Source organism: Protopterus annectens, chromosome 6.part0, assembly GCF_019279795.1.
Source record: "Protopterus annectens isolate FY-2018-M chromosome 6.part0, PAN1.0, whole genome shotgun sequence".
Lineage (NCBI taxonomy): Eukaryota > Metazoa > Chordata > Ceratodontiformes > Protopteridae > Protopterus > Protopterus annectens.
In genome coordinates, this window is record NC_056737.1 from 472,561,073 (window position 1) to 472,581,095 (window position 20,023).

At 40.2% G+C, this 20,023-nt stretch overlaps 1 protein-coding gene across 1 annotated transcript in view; it reads right to left on the minus strand.

Annotated features, from left to right (window-relative positions):
- The window catches only part of INO80 (INO80 complex ATPase subunit), a 2,478,170-nt gene that overhangs the window by 1,034,379 nt on the left and 1,423,768 nt on the right, over positions 1 to 20,023 (minus strand). The window contains exon 16 of the mRNA XM_044074204.1: positions 6,861 to 6,956. Coding sequence (XP_043930139.1) covers positions 6,861 to 6,956 — 96 coding nt within the window. The remainder of the gene's footprint in view (positions 1 to 6,860; positions 6,957 to 20,023) is intronic.

The following is a 20,023-nucleotide window of genomic DNA, read 5'->3' on the forward strand; positions in this document are numbered from 1 at the left end:
GTGAAAGGAATTCACTGGCTAACTGTAGGCACTTTGGAACATATGACTGACTGTAATTTAGCACTAAAGTCTTGAGAGGTCCAGAGAGACAGACATGCCAATGCTGTACTGTTAAATCTTCTGATGGGTCATCAAAAGATGGGGATATCGCAAAAGCAGATATAAGGACTGACAAACTAATGCCTCAGCAAAACCAGCAGCTTCAGGTCATAGCACAACTGACTGGGTTGCAAAGCCTGCAAACTCTGACTAGGGAGGCTTTCACTGCCACTTTCTTAACCATCTTTTAGGGTGTATAAATTCCTTACATAATTAAACAGATCATGGCACTAAGACAGCTCTTCTCTCACTGAGTCATGCACTTTCCAAAGCAATAAAAGCACAGAACCTCATCTGTGCAGTTTTCACTGGCCTCTCTATCGCACTTGACCTTGTACACATCCCCTATTAAATAACTCTCATTTTGTGGCATAAACTCCAGCATTTTAAACTGGTTGTCTGATTGCCTATAAACTAGGCTACTTAAAAACTATCTTGCCAAACACACAGTCCTCCTTCCACCCAGTACTTCCTGGTGCTTCACAAGGCTCTGACTTTGGTCCACTGTTATTTATCATTTACATTAATATCCTCATTTCTGAAAAAGGCATGTGATATCACACTTCACGATGATGACACAGACATCTGAAAATACGGTACTTCACCTAAGCCAAGTTTGCAATCAAAAAGAGCCTCAACAGTCCAGTTAACCAACCTAATAAGTAATTAAATAAACAAGGAAAGTGGAAAAAGTGCCAAAAGTAAACTGATAACCAAAAATAGTGCATGAAAAATTATTTGTTGGTCAAGCAGGAATCTTGTAAAAAGCATACATTATTTACAGTTTGTAAAAACTTGTAAACAAAAAATAAATATTTAAAAATATAAAACCCTTGTAAAACCACATGTAAAACACTGTTGTGTAGGTCATACAAAATGTAAAACACACCATCTGCTGGACAGTCACATAATTTAAAGTTTAGCTGACCTAAGCTTTAAGACTGGCTTCAATTAAACCATCTTACTCAAACCAGGATACCTAGTAGCTTCAAGAACTAGTTGCCAGTACAGTTCCCTGTATTCTAGCCGTGTTTCCCAAGGGCCACCCCTAGGATCAATGGGCAATATCTCTATTACATAAAAATAAAAATTAGCTCCTGCACACTTCAAAGTATGTTTATACAGAGAATTGTTTCTATTCATCTTTTTTATATCGTACCTGTGTTCATACATTCTTGACTTTAATTTCCTCTCAGTTTTACCTATATAGAATGCTTCACATTTGTCACACAAGGTTAAATTAATAATACCATTAGTATTGCAATTAGCAAAACCATTTGTCTTAATAAGTCTGTCCCTACTTTTCAGATGAACCATCTCTCCAACTTTGACATAAGGGCATTGGGCACAACAACCACACTTGTATGTGCCCCTTTTATTAGAAAGGTAAACACATGTCCTAGGGGTACCATTCTCCAAAATGTTTTTAATACAGCATTCCCCTTCTGTAAATACACTTAAAAGGCTTATCAAATATATACTGCAGGTCTGATGTACTAGCAAATCTGTTCCATTCTCTTTCCATAATGTTTCTGGCCAACCCAGCATCCCCGTCATAATAATAACCAAAGCACTGTTGTACTCATTATCACCTGACCTCTCCGATGTTTGAATATTTTCAAAGTCTTCATTGTCAGTCCCGAAAATGGGGGCAAACCTAGATTTTCTTGCTTCCAAAACTTCATTATAGACTTCTGCTAGAAGCTTTTCTGGGTACCCCCCTAGCCCTGAACAAATCCATAAGATAAACAATTTCATTAATAAAATCAGTGTCATCTGAGGTCATTTTGGTTCTTCGAACAAACTGACCCTTTACTACTCCTTTCTTCTGGTGATGTGGGTGTGCACTGGTATAATATAGGTAAGAGTTGGAAAATGTTGCATTTCTATAAACTCTAGTTTTGAAATTCCCTCCAGCCTTACTGATACTGAGGTCCAAGTATCTCATCTCGTCAGAATTGATTTCATACGTAAATCTTAAAAAATCTGTGGTGCTAGACAAATAGTTAATGAAATCTAAAAACCTACTCTCAGGTTCTACCCAAAATAAACAAATGTCATCCAAAAAACGAGCATAAAAATCCCAACACCACCTAAAATCACAGCTGAACACAAATTTCTTTTCCCAGTAGGAAAGTATAATGTTAGCGTGTGTGGGGGCACAATGGGCCCCCACAGCAACACCTCTTAATTGTTTAAAATACTCGCCCTCAAAAAATATAAAATTATTCTTTAAAATCACATCCATTAAGATTAAACATGTTCTAAATTGCTGTAACTTATGTCATTAATATCACTTAAAACCTCTTCTAACCATTCTAAACCCAGAGCGTGGGGTATTGAAGAAAATAAATCTATCACAACTGTGATAAAAGTAAGGTTGTCACAATAAAGCCCCAAATGCAGTTTTTTCAAAAGGTCCCATGAGTCTTTGAGTACATTTGCCCCCCCCCCCCCGACAATTTTTTAAGCTTAGAGTCCACAAATTTAGCTAAGGGGGCTGTTATGGAACCTTCAGCAGAAACTATTGGCCTCAAGGGTGGTTTGCCTACATCCTTGTGGACCTTGGGGATGCCAAAAATTGATGGAATCCTAGGTTTCTCAACATGTAAAAAATTGTAAGGATGCTGGGTTGGCCAGAAACATTATGGAAAGAGAATGGAACAGATTTGCTAGTACATCAGACCTGCAGTATATATTTGATAAGCCTTTTAAGTGTATTTATAGAAGGGGACGCTGTATTAAAAACATTTTGGAGAAAGGTACCCCTAGAACAGGTGTCTACCTTTCTAATTAAAGGGGCACATACAAGTGTGGTTGTTGTCCCCAATGCCCTTATGTCAAAGTTGGAGAGATGGTTAATCTGAAAAGTAGAGACAGACTTATTAAGACAAATGGTTTTGCTAATTGCAATACTAATGATAGTATTTATTTACCCTTGTGTGACAAATGTGAAGCATTCTATACAGGTAAAACTGAGAGGAAATTAAAGTCAAGAATGTATGAACACAGGTACGATATAAAAAATATGAACAGTACCAATTCTCTGTATAAACATACTTTGAACTGTGCAGGAGCTAATTTTTATTTTTATGTAATAGAAATATTGCCCATTGATCTTAGGGGTGGCCCTTGGGAAACACGGCTAGAATACAGGGAACTGTACTGGCAACTAGTTCTTGAAGCTACTAGGTATCCTGGTTTGAATAAGATGGTTTAATTGAAGCCAGTCTTAAAGCTTAGGTCAGCTAAACTTTAAATTATGTGATTGTCCAGCAGATGGTGCTGTTTTACATTTTGTATGACCTACACAACAGTGATTTTACACGTGGTTTTACAAGAGTTTTACATTTTTAAATATTTTTAAATATTTATTTTTTGTTTACAAGTTTTTACAAACTGTAAATAATGTATGTTTTGTACAAGATTCCTGCTTGACCAACAAATAATTTTCCATGAACTTCTGTACTTAGTGTTTCATTGTTTTGTGTATATAGTTTTTTTGCACTGTGTTTTAATTTAAAAGTATAACAGTTTGTTAATTGATTAATTGGGGATGTTTCTGTATATAAAGGGGTTTCAGAAGTTGGTATGCTCATCTGAAGAAGTTTTTGTGACAAAAACGCGGTGATACAGTTAATGCGTTCTGGATGTGCTTTACATTTTTTAATATTGTGTGCGATCAATAAAACTGGATTTTACTCTGGTGAACCTTCCAGTGCCTTATTTTTGATAATTAAATAAAATACTTATGCTCTGGACACCTCTCTCTCACTTACTCCATTCACATAAACATCTACATGATTAAAAATAAAAATTACACTAGTGTTCTATAAATGCCATTTTCAACCATTTTATTAACTACAGCAAGACTGTCAATGGCAAAGAAGTATTTTTACCAACCCTTAACTACATCTTTCCCATCCTTAGCTCCACCTCTAAACGAAAGCTGCAGTAATACAAATTCATTCTGCCATTTTGTTGTTGCCGAAGGCAGGAGGCTCAAAAACACTGCCTTGCAAAATCATGCAGGTTAACTGGCTTCTGCCTGCTTCAAAAACGTACTCTTCTTACTACTGGAATTATGCATAACGTTCTTTGTATGGACCAGTGCAAGATCTTGTAACACCTCATTTCTCTTAAACAATACTGTAGTCCTGTCAGATTCCCTGACTACTACAATATGCAGAATCATGCTAATTAGAAGAATAAATCTTTTGGCAGTTGGAAGCCAGCAAGCGGGTTTGACCGCAAGGCTATGAAGATGCCTCTTACCAGCTCCAGGAATAAATTGCTAGATGCAGTTCTGCAATGTTTGTATTTTTGCAGATTTCTGTCAGAGGTGCAGAGGGTGACAGAGACTATTCAAAGGACAGAAGTACCACTCTGTTGCCAGTGACCATCCTGCCCTGCTTAGCAGTTGTTAGGAAATAATGTTGCACTTCTACAGCACTGACATTTTACTTCTAACACTGTGGATAAGGATCAAGAAAGTTAAGTTATGGGATCTGGCCAGGCACCAAGACATTTTACTTGCTCTACAGTTTTTAGAGGTCTGCCATCAAGACTAGTAATGTTCCAGATTATTAATTTGTCTATGCTGATGGAGCTTTCTTCCATTTAGGTTTGTACACCTGCAGCTCCCAAGGTTGATAATTATATATCACCCCAATGGAATCACACCATAGATAATTTGAAGGAAAAAATGCATGGGATAAAGCATTTAGGAGCTGCCTCTGTCCATTAATAGTATAGCGGCAAGTCTTGTGGTAAATTTTCTGTTTCCCATCTACAGATCCAAATTGGGATTAAATATACCTGTCCCTCCAAACCATTCTGTTGATGTTGTAGAAGAGGTTTAGATCCCTAGACAGAGTATTTCTGATACCATTTGACTTGTTGATGTGCAGTAAATGCATTAGTAATGGGTCACAAGAGGCCTCGTATGTCAGACACAGACCACCTCTTAGCAGTCTGTAGGATACAGAGTATAGTAGCAGAGCTTTGAGTCGGTCCATATAGGACATATTGTTTGGGCCATGTATCCTTTTAAGTAAGTCAACTCTGAGGGCATTCCAGTTTTTGCATGTGTCCAGATAGATACATGGCAAAGGATGCATTATAGTCAATGAGTGGCCTAATGAGGGCTGAGTAAAGGTGACAATGACATTTGTAGATCTAGGTACAATCCCTTTGTTTATAAACTGTGCAATATACAAAGACTTTTTTACAGCAACGGAAATATGTTGGTCAAAATTTATGTCACTGTCCACATAACTTTCCAAATCCAGAACAACTGAGTTAGTTCTCAGGGGTGTATTGTCAATGTGGTAGTTCCCTTGAGTAGATGACTTCCCAAAGGATACAATACTGTATTTTTTGGCATTTAGTTTCAGTCCATGACTCTGGCACCAGTTATTTATTTGGGGATTCATTCATTTTATGGGATGGGTAAGGCCAATTTCTAATCAAATGGGGATAGGTTAATTTGAGCACAAAAAGGGAAACTGGCTTGGTTAAAAATGGCACAGAAGGGCAGGCCTAGTACTTACCTATGAACCTATGCAGTTCACTTCCAAGCACATTTCATCAGATCCCTAACTTTACTTCCTTCACTAACCAGCTTAAAATGCACCTTCAATAGCAGACACAATTCATATGCACTGGATTTGTACCTGAGATATCTGCGTGACCATTTTGGTTTACATTAGCAAGACAGCACTCACTGTAGTACATCAGTCATGAGTACTTTTAAGTACTGCTTACTCCTATGTTAACAGTTTACCTTTTACTCATCAATGTACTTCAATGCTATCTGCACACTGCCCTGTTTTTTGATGTTTTAAGTCATATATTACTCTGTCATACTGCTGGGTTATTTAATTTTTTTGTAACTAGGCTGCAGAACTATTGCTAGGTCATCTGACACCCTATGCAGTTCTCCAAACTGGCACCCCGCATCAAAGTTTCAAAGTTGAGGAGCAAAATAAAATCTACTACTCTGAAACTGTAGTACACTTCTTCAAATGCAACAGGTAGCTCTAACTTGCTACAGTTAAATAACCACACTGAGCAATTCAGCCATGACTGCAGTACTGGCATTAATTTATGAAGCTGCAATATCCTAGTGGCTTCATAAAGCAATGCTCATATTGTACACCCCACACCATCAGCACCTACTGATTGTGCCCTCTCACAGCTTGCACATGGGGCATCCACCCCTTTCACTCCATCTTAGACATGGCTGTACTAGGCTGCTGCTGAAAAGGGCCCCAAGGGTCTAGTTCACCAGTCTTCCAAACCCTCAGTTTCAGGGGAACTTATCCCTTGGCCCGACACTAAAAGTTTTGTTTTGTTTTGCAATGCTTTGAGACTGTTTAGGGTTCAGGCCATTCACAAGAAAGCTTTCTTATTAAAGGAAGGGCACAACTCACAAGTGAGATACTCTGTGCAATGGCCCAAGGCAGAAAAAACAATGAAGATGAAAATCCGTCCGTAAAATTTACTGGCCACAAAGACACCTGTTGCTGACCTTTCTTGGAGATGACATAGGTTTAGAAAGTTCTTCATTTCAAAGATCCAGTCAGACAGTCACAATGCAATGCAATGCAAAAACACTATAAGCAGATTAGATTTCAAGCTACAACTGTCTGGTGTCAGTTACTCACCCTGAAATGAGAAAGATCAGGTAAATCAACATAGAATAACAAAGATCAAATTTTAGGGAAAAATTTTGCATGTTTAGATTGTCACTTCCTTACCTTGAAATTAGGAACAAATCTGGTAAACTCTTGATGCCAGTTGTTTAGAGTGGAGGCTGGTGAGATAATGAGGAATGGACCCCAAATGTTTTCTCTCTGGAAAAAAGTAATAAATTAACTAGCACATTTTAAAAATGCAACTTACAACATACAGACTTTCTAGAAGATATGTAAAGGCATTAACTGTGCCAAAATGATGATGTACATCATGCTGAACACACCACCAGAAAATAATATGAACACATGAGAACATTCTCTATTCAAAAGTGAACTACAGTCATCTCATGAACTGCACTGGATTGAGGTTTTTGCCTTAAAGTAATGTGCTTCCAAAGGGAAGAACTGTTAGTGAGCTCCAGTGATGCAATGTATCCTAAGGGTGGATCAAGGAATTTACAGTTTTAACAAATAATATGCAAAGTAGGCTTCAATCAGACTACAGAAGTATAGGGGACCCTAATGGGACAAAATAACTGTAACAATCATTTGGGACTCTTCTAGGTCCAAATCTATGCTCACAGAGGATTTTGGTCCACAAGAGTGGGTAGCCATATGGTGACCACCACAGATAATCACACCTGAGAGAAATAGGAAGGCAATAAGCACTGGAGCTCATTTCCATACTGATATCTGAAGCTCATTATGTCACATTTATTTCTGCATCACAACAGCAGAGTTGAATTCTATCTAAAAAAATGGAAAGCATTTCTGTATGACAAGATGGGGTTGGTTGCTGATTTTGCAAGGAAAACAATACATGGGGAAGCCATCTAGATTGTGCAGTCAACAGCCTTGCTCAGTACAGTAATGGTCAGCATTTAGCTTGTTGTGGTTGAAATAGTAACAGCAAAATCTACAGCAAAATATATGTAACTTCCTTTTTTGACAGACGTGATTGTGCTTCTAACATTTTTGTAAAGTAGTAGGAACAACCATGCAAACAAACGTGGATCTAGATATATATATATATATATATATATATATATATATATATATACACACACACACATGAATCAATATAAACTTTACCTTCATCTACAAGCAAATAAACCACATAGGTTGTAGAAGATAGAGAAGGAAAGATAAACTGTAGAATGACAGGGGGATGGCGGGAGGGTAACCTAGACTGCAACAGTGAATACACTCGAACATCTACATTTATGGTAAGTGTACACAACTGTACTATGTTCTTCATGTTTCACTGTTGCAGTCATTACATTTGGGTAGAATCCCAAAGCTATGGTTGGGAGGCTGGAGCTAAACAGCATTAGGTGAGGCTACAAGGCCCTGCAGCACTGTCCTGGACTTAGAGTAGAGAGGCAAATGGTAATGCTTTGTGAACAGAAGAACAGTACAGCAGTCTCTAGAACTGTCCTTGGTGGTTGGTACCTCTGAGAAAGGCTGCTGTAGCTGCAGCTCTGGTGGAGAACTGATGTCTTGCCCCACAGGTGGGTTTGCCATGGTGTGTAGCTGAAGCGGATGCAATGGCTGCCATCCACTTTACTTTGAAATTGTCTGTTGAACATTTTTCTTTCTTTCTTTGCAGCAATGACACTAGGAAATTGCTCAGTTTTTTTTTCTAGGAGCTTTCTGCCCAAGCAGAGCTAGCTGTGTCTGTGTGTGTATGTGGAAGTCCCTTTGCTTCCTTTTCTTGGATTTGGATTGGGCAAAATAATGACAAAAAGTTTTAAGTTAAATTTTGGAAACAACAGGCATAATTTAGGCATAAAAGTAGGATTTGTCCTCAGAGACACCTAGAGACACTGGGTTAAAAAAATATGAGAGGAAAACAGCATGAGGCTTCCAGCTCTAAAACCTTTCTTCTTGAAGTAATTGCTAGTAGCAGAGCAGAGATCTTCCTGATAAGAACTTTATATCAGCTGCAGGGGTGGTGAGCTTTTCACATATATACTGATGGTCTCTGCAGGTACTGATGATCTTCTGGTTTTGTCTCCTCTTTTTGTAGATCCTGATATACTGCTGGTTGAAAAGCATGCTATTAAACATTGGGTGGCTCAATGATTGTAATGAGCCAAAATGACAGATGAAAGATATTTTGACTGATGAGAAAGATAGGCCTTTGTCAAGCATCTCAGAATATGTGGTTGTGCTATATCTGAGTTCTTTGTGGTTCTTCCCACCGCTTTCCTTGTGCTTTTTCCAAGCATTTTTCTCTTCCATTTCTCAGTAGCTTCCAAAGTTGCTAGGCTCACTAGCTTCCAACTCAGAATCCATCACATGATGTCTGATTACAGAGATTAGTGATTTGTATGATTACAGGATTAAGTTGATTAGGCAGGATCTCAGGTGTGCAGTGTGTGAGTGAGGTTGTGATTGTTTTGCTGGGACAGTGGTTGTGTTTTTTTGCTTAAGATCCTTGACAAGTTCCTCAGGTATGGGTAACTAGCATCCCAGTATCCAGTTGGCTTCTTTTGCTTCCCTTATTCTTTTAGCTTTGTCCGGAGCAGAGGCAGGGTAGAGGGGCGAAGGAGCAGAGGTGGACAGGCGAGGAGGACAGGTTTCCACTAAGTGAAGTTTTAAGCTGGACTTTCCATGCTTGTGCAGAATTCCTTTTTTGAGGAGATCTTTCAGTTGAGAGAGGCAAATAGATTTTCTTCATTATCCCCCATTTCTCTGTTATCATAGTCTCCACTCGTGATGGATCCCACTTCCATTCTGTTTAAATAGGTTTCTGGATCCATTTGGTTTCTTGGCAGTGATTTCTGTTGGAGTTTTTTGTTTACCTGGAAGGTATTTGTGGTTGTGCCATGCATTCAAGTGCCATGGGCTGTGTACTATAAAGGTCTTTAGTGTAAATCCACATTGCCTAATGTCCGTCTTTATCCGTAGTGTACCTGTGTTATCAGTAGTTGGTCTTGATGAAGTAAGTCCTGTGTTGTTCCCTAGAATCTGTAGTATTTGTATGTGGCTGCATAGGATGATTTGCTTTGATAGCATGATTTAGTCTTTGATATGTGCTTGCCCCAGATTTTCCCCCATCTGCTGATGTTGCCTCTTAATCTGATGTGGGCCTGTTGTTATAATCTGATGCGCTTGCCACGTAATCCCATGTTGGCTGAGGGGCCTGCCCTCAGGAATCATGAGAACTTTTGTTTAGAGTGCGAGATATTTGACTCACAGAAACTTTTGTTGCGGCTGTGAAGTTTCCTCATTTGTTTTTGACTCTATATGCTTTTGATATAGGATGCCTTTCCTCATGAAGCCCTGGGTATAAGGAATTCATAGCAAAGAGGACTTCTTTTGTTGCTTCTGCTGCAGAGTTTGAAGTAAATGCCAGTTGCTTCTGTGTTGCGAGCAGTAGCCAGTTAGGCAGTTGTATTCTGTTTTCCACCCTTGATGTTGTTTGTTAGCTACCAGCTAGTTTTCCATTGTTTTATCTTTTGTTTATTGTGTACCCTAGTGGCAATTGTGATTTTTCAAAGGTATTGTGAAGCCTAGGAATGTTGTGTTTGTTTATAAATTAGGGTGTTATATAGTAGAAGAATCGTCCCTGTTCTCAAATGTAATGAACTGATATTACTATTTTGTAATACAGTATTGTAAAGAATATGAAAGGGGCTTTGCAGGCAAAATAAGTTTGTCACCCTGGGCACAATAGAAGTAAAGAAGGGCAGTGCAGAATCTTAATATGCTAGGTCAGCCTCTTCATTAAGGTATTTTTGTACAAGCTGTCTTAGCTAACATGTGCAGCAGGCATTTAGGCAAAGGGACCAGCCACATTTTTGCCAGTCGAGTATTTTGCCAAGGCATAGTGGGCATTATGATTGATAAATCCAGTAGGTTTCTTTTCAAAGATGTGTTTTGAAGTTTGAGTGTTGCCCTTGGTCCTTCTCTGGTAACTTTCTGTAGTCTTGGTACTGTCTGAGTCCTTTCTGCTGTTCTAAAACCCCATTGATGGCCCCTGTGCTGGTTGGGATTGTCATCTGGCAGATGTGGTAATATTCATTGATTTTTTGGCAGACTGCCTTATTCCATTTGTATTATGCAGAGTTTAGAAATGGAATTATTACTTTGTCTGGTGATGTAAAGTACAGTGCTTGGTTTAAAACACCACTGCCAATTCATGGGTTTTGCCCTATTAGTCCCCCATGGGTGCTGCCATTTTCAGATCTGCGCTTTTTTCTTTTTGCCCTAAGTCATCCTGTAGGTTTCTTTTGGGATGGGTTCGCCCCATTGCTTTGATGTTTGAGTGGATTGAGTGCCAGTATGCCCTCTTTGTATGAGTCTTTGGCCTGGCTTATGCAACTAGAAGGCTTAAGTTGTAATGCCCTTTGAGCTCTGTTCTACTGATTTGCCAAAGCACCAAATTCTGAGTATTCTGCTTAATACCATCAGGAGAAAAATGCAGTTTCTAAGAATTCTACCTTAATACTCATACAGAGATTCATGCATTAAACTTGCATTCAGTAATTTAAATTTAACATGATCAGAAAAACTTCTTGTTGTTTTTAACTAGATTGGTCTCCTAAGTACAGATTGAGTACAGTTACATTGCCAGGAGGCCCCTAAGGTATCAAAAGAACCTCTGTCTACACTGCAGTCAAAATGTAGTTGTCTCTGGAAAGTGTATTCGCTCAGTCTGTCATTACAGGTTGCTCTAGCATGGTCTGCTGCAGTTCAGTCTGCTCTCTTTCTGAATCAGATGCCTCAGGGTGTAAAGCGTCAGGTTCCTGCGTCCCAGGTTGAATTATATATATATATATATATATATATATATATATATATATATATATATACATCAATATGACTGCAACAGTGAATACACTCTAACATCTACATTTATGGTAAGTGTACACAACTGTACTATGTTCTTCATGTTTCACTGTTGCAGTCATTACATTTGGGTAGAATCCCAAAGCTATGGTTGGGAGGCTGGAGCTAAACAGCATTAGGTGAGGCTACAAGGCCCTGCAGCACTGCAGTGGCAAACCCTGCCCTGGACTTAGAGTAGAGAGGCAAATGGTAATGCTTTGTAAAGGTGTGAACAGAACTCCAAGTAGCAGTCTCTAGAATGTCCTTGGTTGGTACTCCTCTGAGAAAGGCTGCTGACGTAGCTGCAGCTCTGGTGGAGTGAGAACTAATGCCCTTGGGCACAGGTTTGCCATGGTGTAAGTAGCAGAAACGGATGCAATGACTTATCCACTTTGAAATTGTCTGCTTTGAAATAGCCTTTCCTTCTGATCTTGCAGCATATGACACTAGAAATTGCTCAGTTTTTCTTAGAGCTTTAGTCCTGCTCAAGTAGAATCTTAGCTGTCTGTGTACGTCCAAGGAAAGCTGAATTCTCTCCCCTTTGCTCTGCGGATTTGGATAAAAAGTTGGCAAATGAATTGTTTGGTTAAGAGCCAAACTGGAAACGACCTTAGGCATAAAAGTAGGATTTGTCCTCAGAGACACCCTGTCTGGTTAAAATATGACAAAAGGCTCTACAGCCATGAGGGCCTGCAGCTCTGAAACTCTTCTTGCTGAAGTAATTGCTAGTAGCAGAGCTGTCTTCCATGATAAGAACTTTATATCAGCGGCAGGGTGAGCTTTTCCAACACATAATTGAGGTCCCATGCAGGTAATGGTGATCTTCTAGGGGGCCTTACATTTTTGTCTCCTCTAAGATACTGCTTTAGTAAAAGATGTGAAAAGATTGGTGGCTCTGTATTGTAATGAGCCAAAATGGCAGAGGCATGGATTTTGACTGATGAGAAAGATAGGCCTTTGTCAAGCATCTCAGTTAAGTATTGTAATATCTGAGGAATATGTGGTTCTGCTGTATCAGTTCCTTGTGCTTGATTCCAGGCACAGAATCTCTTCCATTTGTCAGCATAAGATTTTCTAGTGCTAGGCCTTCTAGCTTCCAAAGTGACATCCATCACAACTTTACTGAGAGGTGTCGTTTGTATGATTACAGGATTAGCCATGCTGCCAGGTTCAGAGTCTGTAGTCGATTGTGCAGGATCTGATTGTTTTGCTGGGACAGTAGTTGTGGTTCTTGAGGCAAGGTCCATGCTGGGCATTGAGACAAGCTCCTTAGGATTGGGTATCAGTATTAGCGGAGCCAGTCCGGGGCAATTAATATCATCTTGGGCTTCTCTTGTCTGACTTTTAGGAGGACCTTGGGTAGAAGAGGCAGAGGAGGACAGGCGTAAACTGACAGGTTTTTCCAACTGAAGGATAGGGCGTCCACTTTCCATGATTGTCTGTGACAAGTCCTTGCGCAGAATCTTTTCAGTTGATAATTTTGAGGAGAGGCAAATAGATCTATGTCAAGGCTCCCCCATTTCTCTGTTATCATGCTGAAGACTTGTGGATTTAGTTTCCACTCGTGAGGATCCATAAAGTTTCTGCTTAAATCATCTGCCAGAGTGTTTTGTTTTCTTGGCAGGAAATGAGCTTGAAGATGTACTTGGTAGGTCAAAGCTGTGTCCCACAGTGCTATGGCTAATCTGCAAAGGGGGTATGAGTGTGTGCCCCCTTGCTTCTTTATATACCACATGACTGTGGTGTTGTCCATCTTTATCAGTAGTTGTCCTGGATGAAGTAAGTCCTTGAAGGCTGTTAGGGCATTTTGAACAGCTAGCATCTCTTTCTGGTTGATATGTAGATACATTTGATTTGGTGCCCATATGCCCTGAATGCATCTTCCTGCCATGTGGGTCCCCCAGGCATAATCTGATGTGTCTGTTGTTAAGGTCTGGCTGGCAGAGGGGCCGTCCCATGTTTTAGTGACAGGGTTTGCCCACCATAGAAACTCCTGTTGCAGGCAGGGAATGAGAGGAATCATTGTTTCCAGACTGTGTGAATGCTGACTCCATAAACTTTTTAGGTACCATTGAAGTTTCCTCATATGCAGTCTTGCTTATGGAATTAGTAGGATGCAGGATGCCATGAAGCCCAGAGCCTGCAGAATTTGTCTTGCAGAAGACTGTGTCTTTGTTGCCAGCAGTTTGAAGTAAGTAGTCAGTTGCCTTTGTTTGTCTGGCGTGAGGTAAGCCATCTGGGCAGTTGTATTCAAGCTTCCATCCAGGAATGCTATCCTTTGAAAGGGTACCAGTTGTGATTTCTTTTTGTTTATTGTGTACCCTAGGCATGTTAGAAGCCTTTTCAAAAACGCCAGGTGTCATAGAAGAGTGTCCTTGTTCTCTGCTTGAATGAGACAGTCGTCCAAGTAAGGGTATATTTGAATACTTCTTTGTCTGCAAAATGCAATTACTGGTGTCAGGCACTTTGTAAAGACCCTAGGCACAATAGATAAGCCAAAGGGCAGTGCAGAGAATTGGTAATGCATTAAGTCAGCCTTGAATCTAAGGTATCTTCTGCACGACTGTCTTATTGGGACATGCAGGTATGCTTCATTTAGGTCTAAAGTCACCAGCCAATCATTCTTGCCCAGCATGGGCAGAAGCTGCTGCAAAGTGAGCATTTTGAATTTTGGAATGTCCAGGTATGTGTTCAAAATCGATAAATCCAGAACTGGCCAACAGGCCTTGCCCTTTCTGGGTACCAAGAACAGTCTTGAGTAAAACCTTATCCTTTTTCCTGTTCTGGTACTGTCTGAATGGCCCCCATATCCATGAAGGACGTAACCTGTTTCTGTGCCTCTGCCCATTGTTTTTTCAGCAGGTCTGGCCAGCCATTTGTCATTGGCAGAGTGTGGAAATGGAATATGTATCCCTGTGATACGATGTTCAGTACCCACTTGTCCTGGGTTATTAACTGCCAATGTTGAGCAAAAAGTGCTAATTTTCCTTCTGTGGGTTTTGCCAAAAGATAAGTGCTTGGTGTAGGCAGAGAGAAGTCATTGGGATTGCTTTCTGTAGGTTTGCGCTTTATCTCCTGCAGATTTGGAGGTGGATGTGCCCCATTGCTTTGACCTGTATGAGTCTTGAGCCTGGTACCTGGAACCCTTAGGGCGTCTGGATTTGCCCCTTTGAGCTCTGTCTGACACAGGAAAGGACCAATTTTTTGTAGGCCAGTGTCTACTGAATCTAGGTGGCTGCACTTGTAAGAAATCTTTAACAGTTTGCATAGACTTAGCTTTGTCTTCCATTTTCTTTTAACTTCTGCCTTAATACCAAACAGAGAATCATGCTGTAAAGGTGCATCTAGTAATTTAGCTTTAACATGATCAGGCAAATTTTGTTCCTTTAACCAGGCATGCCTCCTAATCACATACCCAGTAACAGCAGCCCTGCAGGAGGCCTCTAAAGAATCAAAACCACATTGCAAAGTATGCTTTCCAATTTGTTCAGCTGCATGCAATAATTCCTGCAATTCCTTATTTTCTGCACATTCTGAAATCAACATAATTTTCTGCTTCAGCAATCACATAACATGTTGTTGGTACTTATGCATATGGAATTGACAGTTTAAGGCCCTGATTGCCAAGGTTGCAGATGTATAAACCTTTTTTCCCCCATCTGTCCAGCGTCCTGGAATCTCTGTCGGAGGGGGTAGGATTTTTTGCTGTTAAGGCCTTAACTCCCTTAGGACCCTGTGAAATAGTTTCAGGATCAGCAGCAGGGTTTCTAAATAAAAATTTATGAGAGTCAGGGACACTGTAATACCCGTCAGGCTAACTGGGAGCCAGAGGTAAAGAGTCCGGGGTCAGGCTTGACTCAGAAAAAACATCATCCACAATGTCTAACACAGAGGGAATGGCTAAAGGCTTGTGCTGAGGCAGAAGGAGGAAATCCCTGAGCCTCTTTTTTGATTCGGAGAAGTCTTGACTCTCCCGGTGAAAATACTCCCTCAAAGTATGCAAGGTTTCTCCAAATGAATAATCCTCAGGAGGAGATGCAGATGGAATAGACTCCTCAGCATCAGAATCCTCACAGGGAGGTAAAGATAATTCCTGATCAGAAGAGGAATCAGAAGAAATAGAAACCTGATCTGAAGATTCAGTCAGTGTCTTGCCTAGGCCTCTTATCTGGAGGGGGATGGGTACCCCTGATCAAGGTAATAAGGTCTTCAGCCATTTTGGTCATCTGTTTTTCAAGCATAGAGGCCTGTGCACATGGCTCAGGCATCAGTTTTTTAGCTTTAGAAGGTGTCTTTGCCTTTGGCTTTGCAGCTTTCGTCGGTTTGATGTAAAAATGTTGAGGTCTGAACACACCCTCAGAAGCCAGTGCCTGCTCAGCGGCTCTGGACCCATCTGGGGGAGATACATCCATCGGTCCAATAGCTTGAGTATCTTGTGGCATGCCGGACTCCACATGGGTGTTGGTAGAGGCCTGTGACTCGAAGGTAGCGGGTATCAGGGGCTATGAAAGCGCCTCACTGAGTACAGACGAACCAGCGACTGGCTTAGGAGAAGCTTTGTCGGTTTTGGATCTCGACTGCCTTTCTCTGTCCTTTTCTTTGTGTTTTTTATGTACTCCGGTAGTCGGATTGCTATCCGACGATATCTCTGGGTAGTTAAAACTGTTTCCAAAATACTTATATGCAAAAATATACCGACACTTAATAGTGCGTTGGTTAAATCTAGCACAAAGCCGAAAGCCAAGCACGTTGTGATCAGGGCCTAGGCAAGGAATACAGTATAAATGGAAATCCTTATGAAGTATTTGCTTCCCACAAGTAATACAATTATTAACTTTTTCTGGCATCGGTAAAAAGCAAGAAAAAAGTTTCCCCAACGGGGTACTTAGCTTTATTGAAGATTTCGGTTCTGAAACTTAAACGCGAATATTTCAGTAGTCGGCCGACCGGCAGTTGCGAAATGCTTCTGCTTCGGGCAAGAAAGACTAATGAAAATGGCATTGGCTGTATGTTTTATACCCCTGACGACCTGACGTCATGTAAGAGAAGACAGCAACCGACGCAGGACCCAAGACTTTGGAATTCAAGCTGACTGAGGGCAACCTGCCAGCAGATTATCCAAATGTAATGACTGCAACAGTGAAACACGAAGAACATCATATGATCAACCCTCCGAAATGCCGAAGGTTTTGAATGGAGATCAAGGTACAGTGGAAACTGGGGAATTTATCCTTTTCCTCTCTGTAGTGCAATAGTGCAATATTGGAGTGTGTGTGTGTGTGTATATGTATATGTGTATATATATATATATATATATATATATATATATATATATATATATATATATATAGATGTAAAATATTCAGGGGGTATGAGGGGTGCAGGGGGGCTTGCCCCCCTGCAAAAATGTTGATTTCTGTTTTCTGTCATTCGACTTTTCAGAAAGTCGATTACATAGTCTTGACCATATGAAGTTTGACTTTCTGTTGAGTTGAGCTTCTGAATGCGATCTATATATATATATCTATATATATATATATATATATATATATATATATCTATATCTATATATATATATATATACACACACACACACACAGACAGATATAGTTACACACATATATACGTATGTGTGGGTGTGTGTATATACATATTAAAGTGATACACAAAAAATTATATGCTTATGGTGCACAGTGAGTTGAGGGAAACTAGATTTTCAAAAATCAAGGCAGAAGAACCTCCAATTAACTGACACTCCCCAACAGATTTCATAGAAAGAAAAAACAGTGGAAGGAGTACGCGATAAGGAGGCAGCATAACAGAAAAGCTGGAAGGGAGGACTGGAGAGGTGTGTGTGTGTGTGTGTGTGGGGTACTTCTAAGAAATAATAAGGCACTGAATGAAGGCAAGAAAAGGGGTGAGATTAAGAAGTCAGGAAGTAACTGAAATGCAGGAGAGAGGCCAAGATAGAGAATCAAAGAAAGGGAAAGAGTGAGAAAATCAGAAGAGCTGAGAGGCAATGGAATGGAAGTTTAACAGAAGAGATACAAAGTAGACAAGAAAAGAAAAGTTTGGAAATACTTAGCTATGTCGATAAACCAGCTGCAATACCTCTTCTCTTAATGGCTAGGATAGACATGATAGCCATTACAATCTCTTGTATGGAGGCAAACTTTTGTACTTTAAGAGAAAGTGCAATGTGTGAAGGTACTCAGCATAAACACAGGTGTTTGAATACAGAATCATTTTTGCAGACCGTTCCAAATAATGGGATACTGACTACAGGAAAATGTCATTTGGACAGATTTCAACAGCAGGAAGAATGTTTTCCAGTCACTGGGTTACCTCCTACTCTGAGGAAGCCAAACAATATGACCCTAAAATAATTATTGCGTTCCATATCTGAGTAGGAACATCATCACCAAGCTTTCTTGATAACCTCCCAATAGCAACCAGAAAGACATGTCTCAGAAGTTGTCTAACATAAAATAAGTGGGCTTTTCTACAGAATAAAAGGTAATATACTTTAGGGTAAGAAATAGAGAACTAATTATTCCTACCGCCATAGTGACTAACTTGTAAAAAGGATTCCAAAGAGAAATCAAAGCACGGGGGGGCTGACACTCCTGCCCCATAAATAAAACTATACAAAAGGATGACTCATTTTCCAAAATGGTGGCCGTAAAACTGGACCAATGTTATTGCTAAACCTATATATCTGAAATGTGAGGCGGGGAGAGATCCTTCTGTAGCAATGGTCCTTGTCCTGTATATCTATGATTATGCTGACTACCATCAAGCTTCTGTGTTATGTTCATCATAAGGATCATAGCTGCAGTAACTTCTAAATACCAGTCAAAACAGAGGTGGTGTGACCCTAAATCTACAAAGGAGGCCTTTCAAAAGAGTAGGTGTGACTATTGCTCTACTTCTACACAGCATGTCCAATATGCAGTGTTTACAAGAAGGAATTGATAAAGGTCTACACTTCAGCTTCACATATAATCTAAGTAGACACTTTTCCCTTAACCCCCTCATGCCCTCATTGAGACTTGCCCAATGGTTCCCTACTCTGTGCCCTCTCAGCTCAATCTCCTCCAGCAGAGATTCCTTGAACATGGTGAGAACCCTACAGCCCTTTCATTCCCATCTGGGAAGCCTTATCAGTCCATTCCTTCCTCATCTCAGTGATACAAGTTGTGCAGTATGAGCCTACCAGGTCTCCCCTACTAGCAAGCATCTACCTAATATGGTTGTCTTAGCTGCCACCCTGCTCCAGAATGAGTCAGCTGGTGTCAGCCACTTAAGTTCATATTCCCCACTCCCTCCCTCCCAGCACCTGTACCACCAGTCAATCACAGGTCACCTGGGTTGCAGTCAGGGGGTTCATCCCTGTATGTGATGACATCAGGACCCAAGAGCAGATTCATTATTGGAAATCACTTTACTATGGTAGCTACTGCTCTTTAAGTGCAGGCCCTGATAGATAGATAGATAGATAGATAGATAGATAGATAGATAGATAGATAGAGTTTGCCCAAGACAGTAATGCAATTTTCAGTCATCCATAGACTGCTTGTTTGGACAATTGTTTGCCTTATTTATCTAGCATGAACAAAGAAAGAAAGAAAGGAAAAAAACAGTTGATCTGTTGGCCTGAGGCCCTTGAAACTGCTGGCAGAATATGTTAAGAACAATGAACAACATGATGTGCAAACTCACCTCCCCTCTATTTTGTAGGTTAGGGTGGAACACTGGCAGCTGAATGGGCTGACTAAGCTTAAGTTCAGATACCATCCTGGGGATGAAGGCCTGGTTTACATAAGGATCCCTGTCATTGTGGAAGACTGTATACACTGACCCTTACAGCTCAATGATCCTTCTTACTGAGGTGATAACTACTAAAAACAGGTAGACTCCCTGAGCTGTTTGGGTGAAAGGTAAACAGGGTCAGTTCTATTAAAAATGTCTGTTACAAAGTTCACATCCCTAGAAGGAGAGACAAATCTTCAAGTTGTCTTAAGATAAATGGTGCCCCAGAGGAATAATTTCACAGCTGACTTTGGAGGAAAATTATGGGTTTGATGGCAGTCAAAAATGGCTAACAGATGCACCTTAACTGAAGAGAAAGCAAGCCTTTGGTTTTAAAGTTTCAAAACATATTGGAAGATATGCACTGCACAACTATACCATGACAACCAGGAGAAACTTTTCCATTTTCCTAGGTATGATTTTCTAGTAATGGGTTTTCTGACTTCCTGCAGAAAACAAATGTTCAAGAAGAAAATACTTGAGATCTTCCAAACCTTCAGCCTTAGTAAATTAAGACTGGGGCGAATCACTGTTTTGGTCAGGATACTGTAGTACAGGGAAAAGGAAATAGGTTCCCC